This window comes from Lampetra planeri, chromosome 16 (genome assembly GCF_965212315.1).
Source record: "Lampetra planeri chromosome 16, kcLamPlan1.2.h2, whole genome shotgun sequence".
Lineage (NCBI taxonomy): Eukaryota > Metazoa > Chordata > Hyperoartia > Petromyzontiformes > Petromyzontidae > Lampetra > Lampetra planeri.
Window position 1 is genome coordinate 2,196,078 of NC_136122.1, and position 18,393 is coordinate 2,214,470.

The 18,393-nt window shown below is 50.9% G+C and overlaps 1 protein-coding gene across 1 annotated transcript in view; it reads left to right on the forward strand.

Annotated features, from left to right (window-relative positions):
- Window positions 1-11,441, forward strand: part of LOC144722916 (uncharacterized) — a 66,347-nt gene extending 54,906 nt beyond the window's left edge. The window contains exons 9-11 of the mRNA XM_078601334.1: window positions 3,445-3,564; window positions 7,691-7,866; window positions 10,180-11,441. Coding sequence (XP_078457460.1) covers window positions 3,445-3,564; window positions 7,691-7,866; window positions 10,180-10,264 — 381 coding nt within the window. The 3' untranslated portion in view covers window positions 10,265-11,441. The remainder of the gene's footprint in view (window positions 1-3,444; window positions 3,565-7,690; window positions 7,867-10,179) is intronic.
- Window positions 11,442-18,393: the final 6,952 nt, after the last annotated feature.

Consider the following 18,393-nt stretch of genomic DNA (forward strand, 5'->3'; position numbering starts at 1 on the left):
GGGCCAGTTGTCCCGATGGTTGGAGGTCCTCCAGGACTATCAATTCACAACTACTTACCGTAAGGGTGTTCGCCATACCAACGCGGATGCCCTGTCGCGGTTGTCACCAAGTACGGAATGTGCGTGTCTTTTGGGATCGGGACGTTGCAAACCCCAGACTGTCGTCCCTCCGGCAGCTCTGGCCGCCGCGGCCGATCCACCGCAACCCATGATTCCCTTCTCTCCGACGGGTGGGGATTCTTTGCTCAAATTGTCCCTCGTTGAGTGGGGCCGCCTCCAAATGGTCGACGCATCCCTGCTCACGCTGCGTCGCAAGGCAAATGGTTCCGATAAGGGTGCAGTTGGCGTCGACTCATGGGTAGTGAAACAGGGCCTCCTTATGAATTGGGACGGTACGTCCCTACACCATAGACTTGTTGTGCCATCTGCTGTGCGGGGTAGGGTTGTTCTGGTCGCTCATGAACGACTGTTACATTTGGGATTTCACAAAACCTTGCTCTGCTCCAGCGTGATTACTATTGGCCGGGTATGGCGAGGGATGTGTCCACCATTCTCAAAGGGTGTGTGCAGTGCGCCCAACGGAAACCGCCTCCCATTGCGGCTAACCCACCGTTGCAATCTATTCAGGTCTCGTGCATCAATGAACTTGTTGCGCTTGATATTTTGGGGCCCTTCCCGGTGACACCTAGGGGTAACAAGTACCTGCTGGTTGGCGTGGAATATTTCACTCGATGGCCCATGGCCGGGCCACTTGCCAACCAGTTGGCAGCGTCCGTTGCCGAGGCCTTTGTCCAGGGCTATGTCTTGGACAAAGGTGCACCGGAGCGGTTGCTGACCGACCAGGGGAAAAAAATTTGGGGCGTTTTATTACGGGAGGTGTGCGACCTTTTGGGCACTAAAAAGGTGCGTACCTCCCCGTACCACCCACAGACTGATGGGATGGTGGAGCGGCTCCACGGGACGATTACGTCCATGTTGTGCCATCAGGTGTGCGAAGCTCAAGTGGATTGGGACTTACAGATTCCAGATGTCCTCACCGCTTACAGGATGGCTCCCCACGCGGCGACAGGGTTTTCTCCCTTCTTTCTTATGTATGGCCGGGACGCTGATCCGCCCATGGATTCCCAGGGGGATTTCCGAACCCCGTGCTAAGTCAAAAGTGGCTGATCACATTAAATTTAACATTTCTAAATTGGCCGAGGCACGGGAAGCAGAGACGTTGAACTCGAGATCTCGCCAGATGGCGAACGAGCGGTTGCGTGCACAGCGGACACACACGCACGAGTGGAAACCGGGCGATAAGGCCTGGTTGCACTGCCTGCAGGCACCATTGGCAACGTCCCCGAAACTACTGAGGCCATGGCGAGGACCGGTCGAGGTTGTGCGGGTTGCGCTCCCCCAATGTGTTCGGATTAAGTGGGGGAAGCGTTGTTGGTATGTTCACCCCTCCCGACTAAAACCTTTCACAGCACCACATACCTTCCCTTCATTTCCAAATGGCCGAGCATGTGATGTGTCCGTTGACTCGGGGAATGGGATGCCGCCGCCTGATCCTCACATGTCTCTGACTGACCCGCTCCCAGGTGCCTCGGAATTGACGGCCTCCGAACGCCAGCAGCCGGATCCCCGGAGCACGTGTGGAACCGGGGAACCCAGTCCGAGCCTTCCAGGGCTACCTGGGCCGCCTGTCGGACAAGCATGTCCTGTTCCATATGACGGACCGGCCAAGCGGACTCGCGCTAAATTGCGCCACTTCTCGTGACGTGCGGCCGGATCCGCCAGGTTGCCCGTGTCGGAGCAGCCCCTTTGACTGTCCAGATGTCCCATTTCTCCTGAACGTGTGGGGTCGCGGGCACGGGTCACGGGATGGCGTGATGTCGTTTTTTTAAATATTTTTTTTTTCGACATTGTACATATGTTCTTGTTGTTGAGTGTTGGAGGGTTGGGTTATCTATTGGGGCGTTCGGTTGTTGTTAATTGTTGTGTTATTGTTGTTACGGGGCACACACACGGTTCTGCTTTTGGATGTATTTTTTATTGAATGGGGGGTTTTGCAGCCGGGTCGGCTGCGAGCTTAGGGGGGGGGGGGGGTGATGTAGAGGTGGTACGTACCGGGGTGTAGCAAGCCATTACGTTGCGGTGTCTACATCACGGTCCGTGCGTGGGGTGGCTACATCGACGTCCGCATACAGCCCCGCCCCTCGGGGGGCAGTTGGGTATATAGGGCGGTGCGCGAGAGAGCTCGGGGAGTTGTTGGAGCAGAAGAGCCAGTGAAGAAGGAAGACGGAGCAAGCTAGGTAGGACCCTGGGACCCCTAGCCCCGTTGCCCTTATCAGGGCCGGGACTCTGTGTGGCTCAGTGGTGAGACCCTGGGAACCCCCGGCCCGACGTCCTTATCAGGGCCGGGTCCGATGGGCCAGTGGTTGGGACCCGTACCCTGGCTAGGTCGGGTCAGATAGCCTCCTCTAGGAAATACATAGCCGGAGGACCTGAGAGCATAGCCGGTGTCAGGCACGCTAGCCGTAGGCTGTGTTCCTAGGCTGTATAACTGACTGTTACTGTAGTGTGTTATAAATAAATACGTGTTGCCTCCGTCAACCGTCTCCTGCACTATTTACAGCGTTACACAAGTGCCGTTTGTAGCAACAACCAGTGGCGTAAGACTTCCAGAATAATCAGCCGTTATGTAATTAATGAAGGCGAATGATTTGTGTTAATGAAATGTTTCTGTACTGCACGACTTCACGTCTGTTATTGCTCAGTGCACATGCATGTAAACACACACACGCAGTGTTTCCTGAATGCTGCGTGAGTCAATGATTCGAAGGTCGCCACTAAGGTCCCAAATCACCACCGCGATGGCTCCTGTTCCTGTGCTCACCTCAATGAGGGTCTGGTGCAATGTGCGAACGTCAGCACTCGTGACACGGGGGTTTCTGGGCGGCGTGGTGCGGACACACACAGGTGTGGCATGTCAGCCTCTACGGACACGCGAGCGTGTGTGTGCGCGCGTGTGTGCGCGCGTTTGTGTGTGCGCGCCTGTGTGTGTGTGCGCGTGTGTGTGTGCGCGTGTGTGTGCGCGCGTGTGTGTGCGCGCGTGTGTGTGCGCGCGTGTGTGTGCGCGCGTGTGTGTGCGCGTGTGTGTGTGCGTGTGTACGCGCGTTTTAGTGGGGAATGAAGGCGCAGTGATTTGTGCACTGCGCTACGAACCTGGCAACCCGAGTTCGATTCCAGCTCATGGCCATCAACAGTGGTGAATATTTGAACCAGTCCTGGGCGTCTCCTAGGTTGATATTGTCTTCAATGAGTACCTGGTGCGTGATGCTGGCCACCCACCCCCTCATATACCGTGCCAGCCTTCATGGGTGCTACTCGCAAACAGAACTGGCCTCAACGTGCTGCTCGAGGATACGCGGGGACTGTTTGTCTCCCGTGTGTGTGCAGGTGTGGGCAGGGGCCAGCGGGGTCAGTGCCTGCCCCCCCACGGATTTGTTGTGGGCAGAGTGGCCGCGGTTTAAGACGGGCTCGCACATCGCCACTGCGCTCTGCCGACCAAATGGACAGGTGCCCTTGCTCTCCCATGACATTGTCGATGTCTCTCACCAGCTCGCCTGCGCTGGCACATCAAATGCTTCGTCTCCACAACGCATTCAAAGTCCTTCCCATGCAAGTCCTGTGCCAAGGTCCTTATTTGGAGCGTGGTTTTCAAAGCCGTGATGTCACATGCCAGCTGGAACGGGGCTACGCCCCTGCATCGATTTGGCAATTCAACTTCTAGTTATGCAAATTCACCCCGGTGCTGTATCCAACTACGAATCACACCAACATTGCCCACACTGAGATGGCCTTGTGAGAGAGGCACGCTTTTGGGCCAATGTTGTAATGAAAACAACATTTTAAAATCTCTGTCACCAGCTCCAGTCAGACATGCTGGAGGGGATGACAAAATATCGGTCTCCCGGTTGCATTGCTTGCGATGGTTCGTATTGCAGGAGACCCCTGCACTGGCATGTTTGGCCAATCTTACGGAATATTTTGCATGTTTAATTGACGAAAGCTGCAATGTAATGCTCAAATGGGTCTTGCTTCTAACACCAGCTTCGTGGGGGCCTCCCTAAAGGTGAAATAGTCTTAATGGGTGATCTAAATTGGAATTGGCTAAACCCACCGGCCATGGCCACAAATTTTGCAGATGAATTCAACCTGTTTCAATTAATAAATATCCCCATAAGACCCAACCTAAAAAATCCGGGACAGTCATCTCTGCTTGACGTCCTATTGACAAATGCCCCTCACAATTTCGCACTGACTGGTGTTCTGGGTAATAACCTTAGTGATCACTCCTTCATTTTTGGGGTGAGATCATCAGCCAGACCCAAAGCCCACCCTAAATTGGTTGAGAAGCACTCCATGAGACAATTCAGCAATCAGGCATTTACTAATGATGTGCTTCACTCGGATATTGACAAGGTCTGTGATATCCCAAACCTGACTACGGCTTGGGAGACTTTCAGGTACACGTTTCTCCCTTCTTAACAAACATGCTCCGTTGGTTAGATTTAAAACTAAAGGCAACCGTCCACCATGGTTTGATCCTTTGATTACAAAGCTCATGAAAACTAGGGACAAGGCTTGGGTCAATGACTGGTTAGAATACATGATTTTAAGGAATAGATGCGTCAAAAAAATACGGCATGCATAAATGACTACTTTTCTTCCACTCTCCTTGAATCACATGGATATGCCAGGACTTTCTGGAAAACAAATGTATCGAAAAGGCATTCAAAACAGATAATCTGCCCGTCGAGCTTAACCGAAATGGGGAATATTTTTCAGATCCCCAAAAAATAGTTGACAATTTGAACCTTCATTTTTCTGAAGCTGGTACCCTATTTGATAATGTATTGGGAGTCACCCCTGCTCATGCAAATTCCTACACCCCTATCCAAACATTAAACGAATTAAGTTTTCAGCCAATCCACGAAAGTAATGTTCTGAAACAACTGTCCTTCCTCAAAGGGTCCTCCTCTACCGGAGCAGATAGTATTCCCGTCTTTGCTCTACTAACTGTTGGTCACCTAATATACAAACCTATAGCCCATATTTTCAACCTGTCTATCAAAGAAGCATCAGTTCCTCTAGAATGGAAACATTCCTATGTTCGTCCACTTCACAAAGGGGGCCCTAAAGATGATCCAAATAACTACCGACCTATCTCAATTTTGTCCCCGTTGATGAAAATTTTTGAAAAATTATTGAACTACCAAATTAGCAGTTTCCTGTCCGCCAACAATCTATTACATCTAAAACAATCTGGGTTCCGAAAAAAATACAGCACCACATCTGCTGCATTAGACTCTCTGAATCACATTTACAGTAGCCTTGATAATAAGCAGTACTGCGCCTGTCTATTTCTTGACTTGTCCAAAGCTTTTGATACAGTAGACCGCAACATCCTGCTTAGTAAAATAAGTTGCCTCGGTTTTTTCGAAAACACAGTAAAATGGTAAAAAAATTACTCTTTTCTCGCACCCAAACTGTTTTCACAGATGGTTGGAGGTCAAACAGTGTTAAGATAACAAAAGGGGTTCCACAGGGTTCCATTCTCGGCCCCCTCTTGTTCTCTCTTTATGTAAATGACTTGGGCACTGAACTGGATCACTCCAGGGTAAATCTTTTTGCAGATGACACGGTACTGATTACTGCTGGCCACTCTCCGGATGACGTGATTGCTAAGCTCCAGAGTGATTTCAACAAACTACAACATCAGCTAGTTGCTCTTAAACTAGTCCTACATCCTGCCAAAACCAAGGTGCTATGCTTCTCACCAGGACTAAAGCGGGAAGTTATTTTCCCCCATATACATTCCTTAAATAATGATCAAGTAGAGCAAGTCAAGATCTATAAGTATCTTGGGGTCATCCTGGATTAAAAACTGAATTTCGAAGATCACATTGATTACATTGGGAAAAAGACAAAAAATTAAATGGGTTTTCTATATCGACACAAGCACTGCTTCCCCCCTATGTTCCGTTTGGAATTGATAAAAGCTACCATACTGCCTCTACTTGATTACTGTGACATCGTGTATAAATCAGCCCCAAGTACTGTACTGAAGAAGCTTGACTCAATGTATCACTCGGCCTTAAGATTTGCATTGAACTGCCCATATAGGACTCACCACTGTGATCTCTACATTGGGTCGAACTTAACATCCCTGAATGTTCGACGGCTTGTGCACCAGATCTTATTTATTCATGATGTACTTACAAAAAAATCCGCAGATTACTTGCTGGATCTCCTCTCTGTTTCAAAGAACAAATTTGACCTCAGGTCTACACTTATTTACCAGCTTCATATTCCCTATTGCCGTACATATACTGGAGGACGGGCCTTTGCTATTGATGCCCCCAGGGTATGGAATGCTGTTGCCAATAAATTGAAACTTGAGTCACTACCTATGAGATCTTCACTCAAAACTGCTCTAGAGGAGTTGTACACCCCTAGCTGCCAGTTATATTCAGTGGCCTAAAATAAAAGTTTCGCTCTGGATGATCGCTGCAAAGTATGACCTGTGTTTTGATTTAGTGTGCTGATCTTAAAGGTGCATTGGAAAATTATAATACTCCGATTGATGCTCCTGCTGTTGTGGAGTGACTCATGCAGCCAGCTATGGCTGCAGGGTTTTGGTAGTACATGTTGTTTATGTAATTTATTGTGAAATTTCCGTCACAGTTCCTATGATCACTGTTTCATTGCTTTCATGGCTTTATTTTGGTGATTTCGAAAAGTGTATTGATTTAGCCATGTTTGTTTGTTGTAGTACAGAGTTAATCTAAGTTGTCTTGTTGTTGTTGTTTGACTTGCATCCCACTGGGATTTTTGCACACAGCGTTGGTGTACGGTGTTTTTCCTGCAATATTTTGCTGTCTTTTCTTGGATTTTCTGTTTGCACTCAGTCACATATTCACTTTAAGATGTTTTTTTGTTCATGTTTTTTGTTTGTTGCGGTTGCACCTGATTCAAGAGCCGAATGGCTCACAGGGCTATACCTAATAAATGAACTTCAACTTGAACTTGAACCAGAATCAAGGTCCATGCATTGTGAAGTATTTCCACTTTAAGGCAATAATATAAGTTCCATAAACAGTCGAATTAAATTGAGTACTGTACAAAAACACTTTATAAACTCTTTATCCACTGTCTCCGTAGATTGTGGGTGACTCTCTGGTCATAGCACAAACACCTACATGGACATTATTTATTGTCATTCACTCTGTGTGTATGGATTTTACAGATTTTCTGTACTCTGCTGTACTTTGCTGTACTTGAGGTTGGCTCTTTCTCGTAGTGGATGGCTCTTTACGATTGTGGATGACTCCTTCTGGTTGTGGACGGCTTCCTCTGGCTCTTTCTTAAAAGGCCAGCTGATACAGAAGCTCTGATTAATGGGTCATATGTTGCTGGTGAGGCCGTTTGAGATTGAGACCAGTCCCATGAAAATGTTGATCCAGAGAACCATTTGGTGTACCGTGCCTTGTTGTCTATTACGTATCTATGTTGACTATCTTGAGGTTCCAGGTCGGTGGTTTGGTTGCCTCTCTGCACAATTGCCAGTCGATATGTGCCCGCTTCTAGTTGCTCATCTCTGGTTTCTTGCCTGCATGATTGCCTGCGACTTCATCCTCAGCTCATCACGTGGCACTGTGCCCAGCGTCGCCCAGCCAGCTGTGTGGAGGGCACGAGCCCAAGAGTACTGGGGGGTCCTTCTACACAGGAGGCTCCTGCCGCACAGATTCTCGGTGTGGATGGCATTGGCAGCGAGAAGCAGAGAGACGAACCACGCTCCATGGAGGCGGCTCGGAGGTGAAAGGAGCACAAGCATACGAGGCTAGGCTGCAGCGTGGTGCAGTCACAACAATCACGTCTCACGGCAAGAAGGACCTGGGTTAGATTCCTGGATCGGGCACAATTCTGTGTGGAGTTTGTACATTATCCCCTTGTTCAGCATGGGTTTCTTCTGGCTGTCCTCCTTTAGCTAAAAAATACACTGCAATGCTGAAAAATGACCTGCAAATTACTCAATTAGGAGTACGCATAGCATCATCGCTCCTACTGCAAAAACTTGACAGGACCCTACTGAAATGTGTATCGAGACTGAAGCGTGGCTTTCCTGGGTAAACAAGCGTTCATAAGTGAAATTTTGGTGTAAAAAATACTATGTACAGGTGTGTCGAATAAACTGTGATGCCACAGTGGCACATGTGCTAGGCTTGCTATACAGCAAAGCCACATGGAGTGGAGGAGGTTCAACTGGCATATTTCATGTGTTTGGGGAATGCATATGATTGCATAACGGGCAAATATAACTGCAAATTGCATGGTTACAGGACATCCTTAGTTTGAACCGAATCCAATGTCCCTGAAAATCCTGCGATTCCCTGAACATATTATTTAGATTATTGATGGATCAACCGATATAATCGTGGTGTGTGTGCTTGTGAAATGACAGACAAGTATCTTAGGTAAGGATTTATTTTTTTACCAAACAATGCAAGATATACACGAGGACTGGACTCTCAGGCGTGCTTTGAATCCAATAATAAAAAGCACCCCAATAACTGACCAGTGCATCTTTATAGCTCTTGCAAGTAATTATTGAGTCTTCCTCAACTGACCCTTAACATCCAGCCAATCCCTTTCAATTATTTTTTTAACCCACACCAATTTACCCTTTGAAATTCCCAGGCTTCTACCCTTCAAATCCCCTGGCCAATCAGCAGAGCTGTCTCTTGGGGTACACAGCGAATCGGGGTGACCGCCCAGGGCCCCGTGCATTGGGGGGCTCCGCTCTTTGCCATCACAGTGTCAGATGTAATACTTGGGGTTTAGCTTGAAGGTGTCGGGGGGCCCACACGCTAGGATTTGCCGCACACCCCGATATGGACGGCCCTGCTAATCATATTCGATTCCAGCCGGACACCTCATGTAACCTATTTGTGTTTTTTCAATGCCAGCCCAGGACACCCTAACTTTTGGAGCTGCCTTCTGACCATAGCCAGGAACATGGAATTAAACCAGGAGCTGCCTGTTCCTCGATAGTTCTGCGGTGTCTACAGCACAAGTGCTGCTAAGAAGTATATCCACCTTCATCACAGGAGAATATTACACCTCTAATAATAGGGTCAGCCTTTCAGCAAGCCTTACACGTGTAGTGATACACTCAGAGACACTAGGAATAGTATAGCCTTCACAGGGTACAAGGGGTAACTACTCTTTCAGTCAGGACAGCTAACAGACTGCCTGACTGACAACGCTGAGAAGGTGAAGACGGTGATGAAGACTCCAGCAGCCCGACAGGATTCCACTCCACTTGCTCGGGGTCCCCTTTTATCCTCCTGTCGTGGCCTCGCTCCGCCCCCGGCCACGCCCCCCTTCTGGAACCTACTAGTGGGTTCCCGGGCTTACCACACGTGCCCCCTCTATCACTTTTGCCTTACATCCCTCTCTCTGCTTATTACGTGACCTGCTGACAGATAGGGCTTCTGCAACCGCAGATCCCTTTCTCTGCCAGCAACCAGGACTATGCTCCATAGTGACCCATTTCATGTCACACATGTAAGCCTGAGATGTTGGCAGTGTGTGAATCCGTCAGGGATGAGTTTCAGATTAATTATTTAAATTTATCAGATCACATATTTAGGTCCATATGTTTATTAATATTTTCAGATTTAAATAAAATACATGTTTTGACATTACACTCTTTATGTACGAAATGTCATCATTGCATCACGCAAGGCCTCTTGTGAGAAGCTGTGCATGGTGCACCAAAGACTTTACTGAACCCTTCTCTGCAAGGAAGCTCGTAGCTCTCTCCTGAAGAGTAGATCCATAATTTTTAGTGACATGGGCTCTGGACGTTAGTTTTTTAAGCAAAATATGTATGACTAATATATGTAAATTTGAGCATTACATTGCAACTTTCGTCAATTAAACATGCAAAATATTCCATAAGATTGGCCAAACATGCCAGTGCAGGGGTTTCCTGCAAGAAAAAGGGGCGACGACAAGTGAGGCTCTATTGGACAAGTGAACTTTGTTATTTCTGTGTAATTATTATGATGGGTTCCCACATGCCAAACAGTGTCTCTTGATCTCTCCCTCCGTCTCCACCCCCAGGGCTGCCCCAAGATCTGCGAGGGCGACCACAGCAACTATGACTGTTCCTCCACTTCGGGCACAAACGCCGCAGGGCCGACACTAGCCACAGACTCCAACTCCTCGCTTTAGCATCCAGCGCCCACACACGTTGTAATGCGCAAATGTGATTTTCCTAGAATATTTAAGCTGCCGATTCTGAAAATTGGGGTATTGTTTTTGTAAAGCTTTTGGGGACCGCACAGCACAACTGTCCTTTAATGTTATTTTGTTTAACTAGGTGAACACTCAAAATACCAGGATAGTCTAATTCGGAAGTGACAAAAGCAAAGCAAACAAAATGAAGTACAGGAAGGAAGAAAATATAAATCATAACAAGAAAAATGGAAAACACTTCACAAACACACATCTTTGCCAAATAGTAAACTCTCTACAGCGCAAGTCCACTCAATAAGATCAAACAGAGACCAATCATAGTACAGTGAGGTTCAAACTTGCTTGTGCATTTGTTGAAGGGGTGAAATGGTATATCCACATGCAAGACAAGTATATGCTTGGCAATCGCATCTGCGTACAAATCGAAATGTAACACTGTTATCTCACTTTAATTCATTTTATATACAACTGACAGACTCTCGTGACTGCATACTCTTGAAGAAGTATGTTGCGACCGATAGAATAAGGGGAAAGCACGAGAATTTGGAATAATGAACAGGTGATGCAAATTAGGGGTGGGGGTGCATGGGAATTAGAAGTGCACACAGAATGAAGAAAGGTGATTTCTGAATGAACTGCCTCTCCTGGACATCTGTGAAAAAGAGCTTTAGAGCTCATCGTGTTCCTCCAGTATAAATATTCTGACTGTGGGATGGCATAGGTAGAAGCATGGAGGTATTTTGTGACTCAACAAAAAGTTGCCAGGTAGGGATAAACAATCGGGGCAGGTAATTGGAAGGGATATGTGAACTACCTTGCCTGGTATACAGGAGATCGTGGGTTCGATCCAGACCCTGACGCCTGTATATTCGCACCTCGGATTAGCGCAGTTGACTACGTATAGTGCGAAAGAAGTTCAACATACGGTACAGTTGGGGAGGCTCTGTGTTTTGGAATGGGAATGCGTAGAGCCAAGCTGCCTGTGAAGGGCCAGCGAGGGCAGCGTGCTGCTGGCAGACGTAAAGTGGTAGCACGCACACATCATGCACATGGGACCCATTGTACTATGTTCTTATTTGTGACAAGTTGGAATGCACCGTTGATAATAAAAGTAACGTAGAGATGTATTCTGTTGGTCAGTGTTTACTGCACTTAAGTTAAATTTTCCTTATTTGATCTCGTGTTCAACACTGGCGCGATCACAAACATCGCCTTGGTAGTTCAGTCAGGTAGTTCCACCTCATTACGAACCGGACGATCAGAGTCACCACGACAGAACATTCTGGTGAAAAAGAAAACCAACAATCTCGCTAAAAACATCCATCTCTGAGTGTGAATATGTACATTGATGTATGCTATTAACACTGAGATAAATAACCATGTTGGTTGCCAATAGAACAATAACTTTTGATCTGTGTGTCTAAGCATCTTTATTATCTTATTAAAGACGTCCATGTCTCGCTGATACCCGGGCTCCCCCGGAGAAGGTAATCCAACCAGTGGACTGAGTTTTGAGCTCGGTCTCTCTACGGATCGCCACCTGCAGCTCTGATGTCGTGCAATCCTCCAGTTTCCACAATGGCACTCCGAGTTCTACAACGTTGAGGATCTGTCAGCAGAACTGCTGCTTAATCAGCAATTTTGCTCATCAACATGCCATCAACATTCTAGATTTGAAGCTTTCGTGACTGCAAGGATTCATACTCTTATGTTTTTTCTGAGCAACACCACCTGGCCAGTGAATTAAGACATGTACATCGGGCCCTCAGGATGAACGGATACTCTGACCGCACCATCCGCCAAGCTGTTTCTCCCAACATATAGAAACAGCCACTTGAAACTCCGATCAAAACTATCACGTTGCCATACATAGCAGGCGTGATCAAAAAGATCTCCAAAATTCTAAACAAATGTAATAACGGACTCTTTCACTGTGTCTGTCTCCGTTGTCCTTTATTGGGTTCTTTACACTTGTCCCACACGGCCCTCGCTCAGAGCCTCTCCGCTTGGCAGCTCGACAGCTGCCGTCGCTCCCGTAGCCTTTCCCCACTCCGCTGGAGCTCCGCTGCAGGCTTCCTTGTGCAGCCTTCAGCTGCCCACACCGCAGCTCCACCGCTGCTCTCTGTTCCTCCTGTGTCCGGTCACCGCTGGCCGACGGTGCCGAGTCTCACTGCATGGCGATCTCGCCACTCTCCATCCTCTGCCCTGCGTGGCCTCACCCTGTCTTTATTCCCACACTCCCCTCCCGTCTCTTCCGGTTCTCTCCCTTAAGAGCTTACCCCTCTCCCTCACGTGACCTAACCCCTCCCCCCGTGACGTCATATCCGCGAGGCCATTTACGCCCGCATTACACCACCCTCCCCCGTGGATAAAATTCCAGCCGTCCTCGGCTGAACAACAACAACAACAAGTAATGCGAGCGACCACAACCATCATACATGTGAGGACAACGAAGCATACAATAAATATAACAATAACAACAAGAACACGAACAGTATAAATCAACGAAACGAAAGGGACTTAGACCGCGTGCGGGTCGCCGGCCTGTCCCGGACGGGCGGCGGCCCCCCTGCAGACCGGGAACGCGACGGGGTTTTAAGAGCGACAGGATCAAGTCTTCCTGTCGCTATTGGAGGCCCGCCAACGTCCCGGTCCCGTATCCTTAAAGGCCCAGAGTCCGGGGTGTCCCGCAATCGTGTCTGCGGCGGGGTCGGAAGGGCGGCGGGGCTCGGTGTCCCCGCAGCCGTGGTATGCACACCCCGAGCAGAGTCCCCTGTCTCCTGCAGTGTCACGGCCGGCTTGTCTGTAAAAGGCACGACAGGCGCTCTTGCAGGGTCAACAGGCACAGGCAAGGGTGCGTCGGCAGCAACAGACCCCGGCAAGGCAACATCAGGAGATGACGCATCAGTTCGAGGGGCCACATATGGTTTCAAGCGAGACGTGTGAACTTACCAACGCCGAGATCCAAACCGAACACGTGCAGACTGTGGGTTGGGAACCTCGATGAGGCGAACAGGCCCTTGCCATGGTTTATGTAATTTAGGGGAGGTCCCTGGCCGCACCTGTGGGCAATGCAGCCAGGCCATGTCCCCCACCTTCCAGGGGCACTTCCCCTTAGAGCGTCGAGCGCACCGTTCGTTCCGAGCCTGGGCTTTGGCCGTAGCCATGCGGGCCCCTTCCCGCGCCTCAGTGACACGGCGAACGGTGTCCTGAATGTAATCAGGAAGAGGCTTAGTAGGTCCCCTCACTCCTGTTCCCAACTGCACATCCATCGGCGGCACGTTTTCGCGACCGTACATAAGGAAAAACGGCGAATATCCTGTAGACGCATGCGGCGTCATCCGGTATGCCGAGAGTACCCCAGGGATATGCAAATCCCAATCTGATTGTTTTTCACTCACCGTGTGACACAGCATGGCGGACAAAGTCCGATTTAGCCGTTCGACCATACCATCCGTCTGTGGGTGGTAGGGAGATGTCCGTATCTTTTTAGTTCCCAGAGCCGCGCACACTTCCCCCAACAATTTAGAAGAAAAATTTCGGCCTTGAACTGTAAGGAGCCTCTCCGGTGCCCCCTTGTCCATAACGTACCCAAATAGAAAGGCGTCTGTAATGGACGCCGCCGACTGGTCGGGCAAGGGCCAGGCCATCGGCCAGCGGGAGAGGTACTCCACCCCAACTAGCAAGTATTTATTACCCTTAGCAGATGGCGGGAAGGGTCCCAAAATATCTAAAGCGACCAGTTCATTAACTCGAGACACTTGAATAGACTGTATAGGCGGCTTCCGCCGGGCACAATCGGGACACGCGCGAACGTGACCGACGACATCTGTTGTCATGCCGTGCCAAAAGTAATCTCGCTGCAACGTCAATAGGGTCTTCTGCACCCCCAGATGTAAGAGCGTGTCGCAATGCAGAGTCCTAATCAATTCGTACCGCAAGGATGCCGGTACAACAAGACGCCAGCGTTCCTGTAACCCTTCCCTCCACATCAGCAGACCATCGCGGAGAGCGGTTTCCGACGTACCCCCAGAACCCGGTCCCCCACTCTCATTTGAAGCCCGACTCCGTAAGATCGCCAATGAATCGTCCAGCATTTGTTCCCGAATCCACACCGCCCTTGGAAGATTCAAAACCCCATCAGCCGGTCCCGGCCCCATTGGAGCCTCAGGCACCTCGAGGGGGATGCTGGATCGGTGCACACCTATGCGTCCCGGACGCGCACGCGCAAGGGGATCTCTGCGGCAACCTAGAGAGCGCGTCCGCATTCGCGTGACGCACCCCCTTCCGATGATGAATTTGAAAGGAAAATTCTTGCAGCGTGTCCAACCACCGCGCCAGCTGGCCGGATGGTTGGTCCACTTTCAGTGCATACTGCAAGGCCGCATGATCCGTGGAATGAGACAACACGGCCCCAATGCCCGTGTCACTCGCGTCCGTATCCAGAATGAAGGGGTGATCAAAATCTGGATAATCCAACGTCGGTGGCGTAGCCAACCGATCGCGCAGGCCTTGAAACGCCGCCTCTTCTGGCGGTCCCCAAGCAAATTTCCGTCCTTTACCCGTAAGGAGGTGCAGAGGCCTCGCGATCGTTGCAAAATTTGGAACAAACCTACGATAATATGAGGCAAACCCCAAAAACCGACGCACATCCCCCACCGTGGCCGGGGTTGGCCAGTCACGGACGCACGCCGTCCTGTCCGGATCTGTGGCAACCCCGTCCGCACTAACGATATGTCCCAAATAGCGCACGGACCGTTGCATTAGGTGACATTTCTTAGGTTTAAATTTCAATTTAGCGGAACGCATCCTGGCGAACACCGCCTCCAACCTCAGTAAATGTTCGTCAAATGTGCGGCTTAAGACGATAATATCGTCTAAATATATTAGACATGTCTCCCACTGCAACCCAGTTAATACCAGTTCCATCAATCTCTGAAATGTGGCGGGGGCAGCATTCAACCCCATCGGAAGACAATTAAATTGAAATAACCCCTGCGGCGTACGGAAAGCAGTTTTTTTCCCGCGAGGACTCATCGAGGGGAAGCTGCCAGAATCCCGAAGAGAGATCCAGCATCGAAAAGAACCTCGCCCCCGACAAGGCATCGAGGGAATCATCCATACGCGGTAGGGGGTACGCATCTGCCACGGACACTTTATTCAATTTCCGAAAATCAACACAAAATCGCAATTTGCCGTCTTTCTTTTTAACCAAGACAACAGGCGCGCCCCATGGGCTGTTGGATGGAGATATTATGTCCGCAGCCAACATGTCATCCACTGCCCCTCGAACATGATCTCGCTCTGCCGGACTCCGCCGATGCGAGTTCAACCGAATAGGGGCAGCGTCCCTTGTGTCAATATGATGGGAAAGCAGCGAGGTGTGTCCCAAGTCCAATTCGTCGGAGCTAAACACGTCAGAATAACTCAGCAATAACTTACGAAGCGCGCAACGTTGGTCCCCGGAAAGGGAAGGATTTTCCCCACACAATTCGGCGATCCAGCGATTATCTGCGTCCCCAGGGCCCGAAACACCGGCAACCATGACCTGGTTGCCAAGATAATCCTGGGCCGTAAACGCCGTAGTGGCATGTGCCACAACCGTACCAGCTGGCACACACACGTTTTCTGTACTTCCATTAAGCACCTGCAAAAATGGCTGCTGGTCCGGCCGAACAATAGTTTGCGCCCCGACGAGCGCTGATCCGCCCGTTATGGTGGCGGACGGCGACAACAAAACCCCAATTGCTCCTTCACGACCAGGCACAGGTTTCCGATATCGCAAAGGGATAAGCATCCGTGAGCCAGGTGGAATGTCAACAGATACCTCGGACAGCGTCTGGACCTGGCTGACCGGAGCAGGTCGCCCCCAGGGCGACGGCAGAAATGTGATTACACGACCCCCCGGTAATTCGATACAGTTTTCATTCATTCTAATCAGAATGGGAATTTTGGCCCAAAAATCAGTTCACAACAAACAAGGAACCGCAAGGGACCTCGAAATTAACACAATCCCCGAGGCCGACACTCCCCCGATAGATATATTGGCGTCCACCTGGCCTACAATGCCCATACTACCCCCGTTCGCCGCAACGCAGGAGTCGTAAACCGGACGCACGGCCTCCGGTGGGATGCCCAACAGATGGAAAATTACATCCGATATAATGGTCGCGGACGCCCCGGAGTCCACTAAAATACGCACGTCAACCCCCTGTATAGAACCAGGTACAGTGGACGAACCAGTAGCGGCCGCGACGACCCGCCGTGCCAATTTACGCCACTGCGTTACCGAGCGACATGGCCCAGTCGATGGCCTCCCGTTATTAACAACACCCGGATCGCGCGACAATGGTGATGAATGAGGTGTCAAGCCTTGCCGGGTGTCAGGTGCGTACCGACTTGCTGTCCTGGAGGATCCTTCCGTGGCGCATCCGCTGTCGAGGCCTCTTGCTGGGGCGGACCTGGGATACGGGCCCAGCAGTCCCTGGCCTAATGGCCCTTACGACCGCAGCGGAAGCAGTCGATGTCGTTACGCCGAGCCGCAGGCCCCCCGTCCCGACGCTCCCGCGTCGGCGGCGCCGATCGCGGCCCCGGTCTACTGCGGGCCGACCACTGAGCAGAGGCGGCTGTCAGCTCCTGCGGGCCCCCCCCATCAGGCACGTACACCGCCTTCTTGGAATCCCAACCCACAGCACCTCCCTCGTTGATGGGCCCCCCCCGTCCACGCCGTGACTTGCTTCCAGTGGCGGAGATTGAACTGGGCATCCAGACATTTAGCGGCCGCCCGGGATGTCAGCTTTTCGTGCCCACACACCGGCATAGGGATCCCCAAATCCCGAGACAGCTCGAGCATTTTTCCCAAAATGAGGAGTTCGAGTAGGTCAGGCTCCGTCTCCGGGTATGCGGCCATGGCTAACTCCAAGACAGCACCCCTGTATGCCACCGGCGACTCCTCGGGTGCTCGCTGGCGTTGAACAAACCGACAATGGGCATTATCCGGTGGCTCGTATGCATCAGCCATCTCGTCGAAAACTCCTCTCAACGTTTTCTTCTTCTCGGCCTTTATAGAACGGAAGAATCGCACCGACACGTCGTCGAGAAGAGTCGGTAGAACCTCCAATGCCTCAGCGTCAGTCCACCTGGCGGAGCGCACCGCCGCCAAAAATCTGCAGGCGAAAGCACTCCAATCGCCACTGATGGAGAATTCTTTAACGGTTGTCAGATGACGACTGCGACTCCTTGTTGCGTCGTCCTCTGCAGATGACTCATCACGCGGCATATTCAAAATGGCGTCGCATCGCAACGTGTCCAAGATGGCGGCTCCCCGCCGCGGAGAGCGCAAGATGGCGTCTTCCCGCCGTTCTTCCCCTGCTACGCCCAAGATGGCGTCTTCGTGCCGCGTGGCAGATGGCGCTGACAGCGCAGGCAAGGCGGCGGCCTGCAGATCACCACCGGCCCTCCCCGACGCCGTCCTCGGCGTGACGAGCTCGCACAATTGCGTCCTCCGGCGCGGACGGGTCCACCGACGCGGCGACATCTTGGACTCCCGGCCCCGTACTCGTTCCCGCACGGATCTCCTCCTCCATCGCAGGCGGGTCCACCGCCTGAGGAAGGTCGTCGTCGTCGGATGATGTAGCAGATGATGGTGCAGGAATATTCTTTCTTCTGAGCTGTTTTGACATGCCGTTTCCCTTCTGACACCAGTGTAATAAAGGACTCTTTCACTGTGTCTGTCTCCGTTGTCCTTTATTGGGTTCTTTACACTTGTCCCACACGGCCCTCGCTCAGAGCCTCTCCACTTGGCAGAACGACAGCTGCTGTCGCTCCCGTAGCCTTTCCCCACTCCGCTGCAGCTCCGCTGCAGGCTTCCTTGTGCAGCCTTCAGCTGCCCACACCGCAGCTCCACCGCTGCTCTCTGTTCCTCCTGTGTCCGGTCACCGCTGGCCGACGGTGCCGATCTCGCCACTCTCCACCCTCTGCCCTGCGTGGCCTCACCCTGTCTTTATTCCCACACTCCCCTCCCGTCTCTTCGGGTTCTCTCCCTTAAGAGTTTAACCCTCTCCCTCATGTGACCTAACC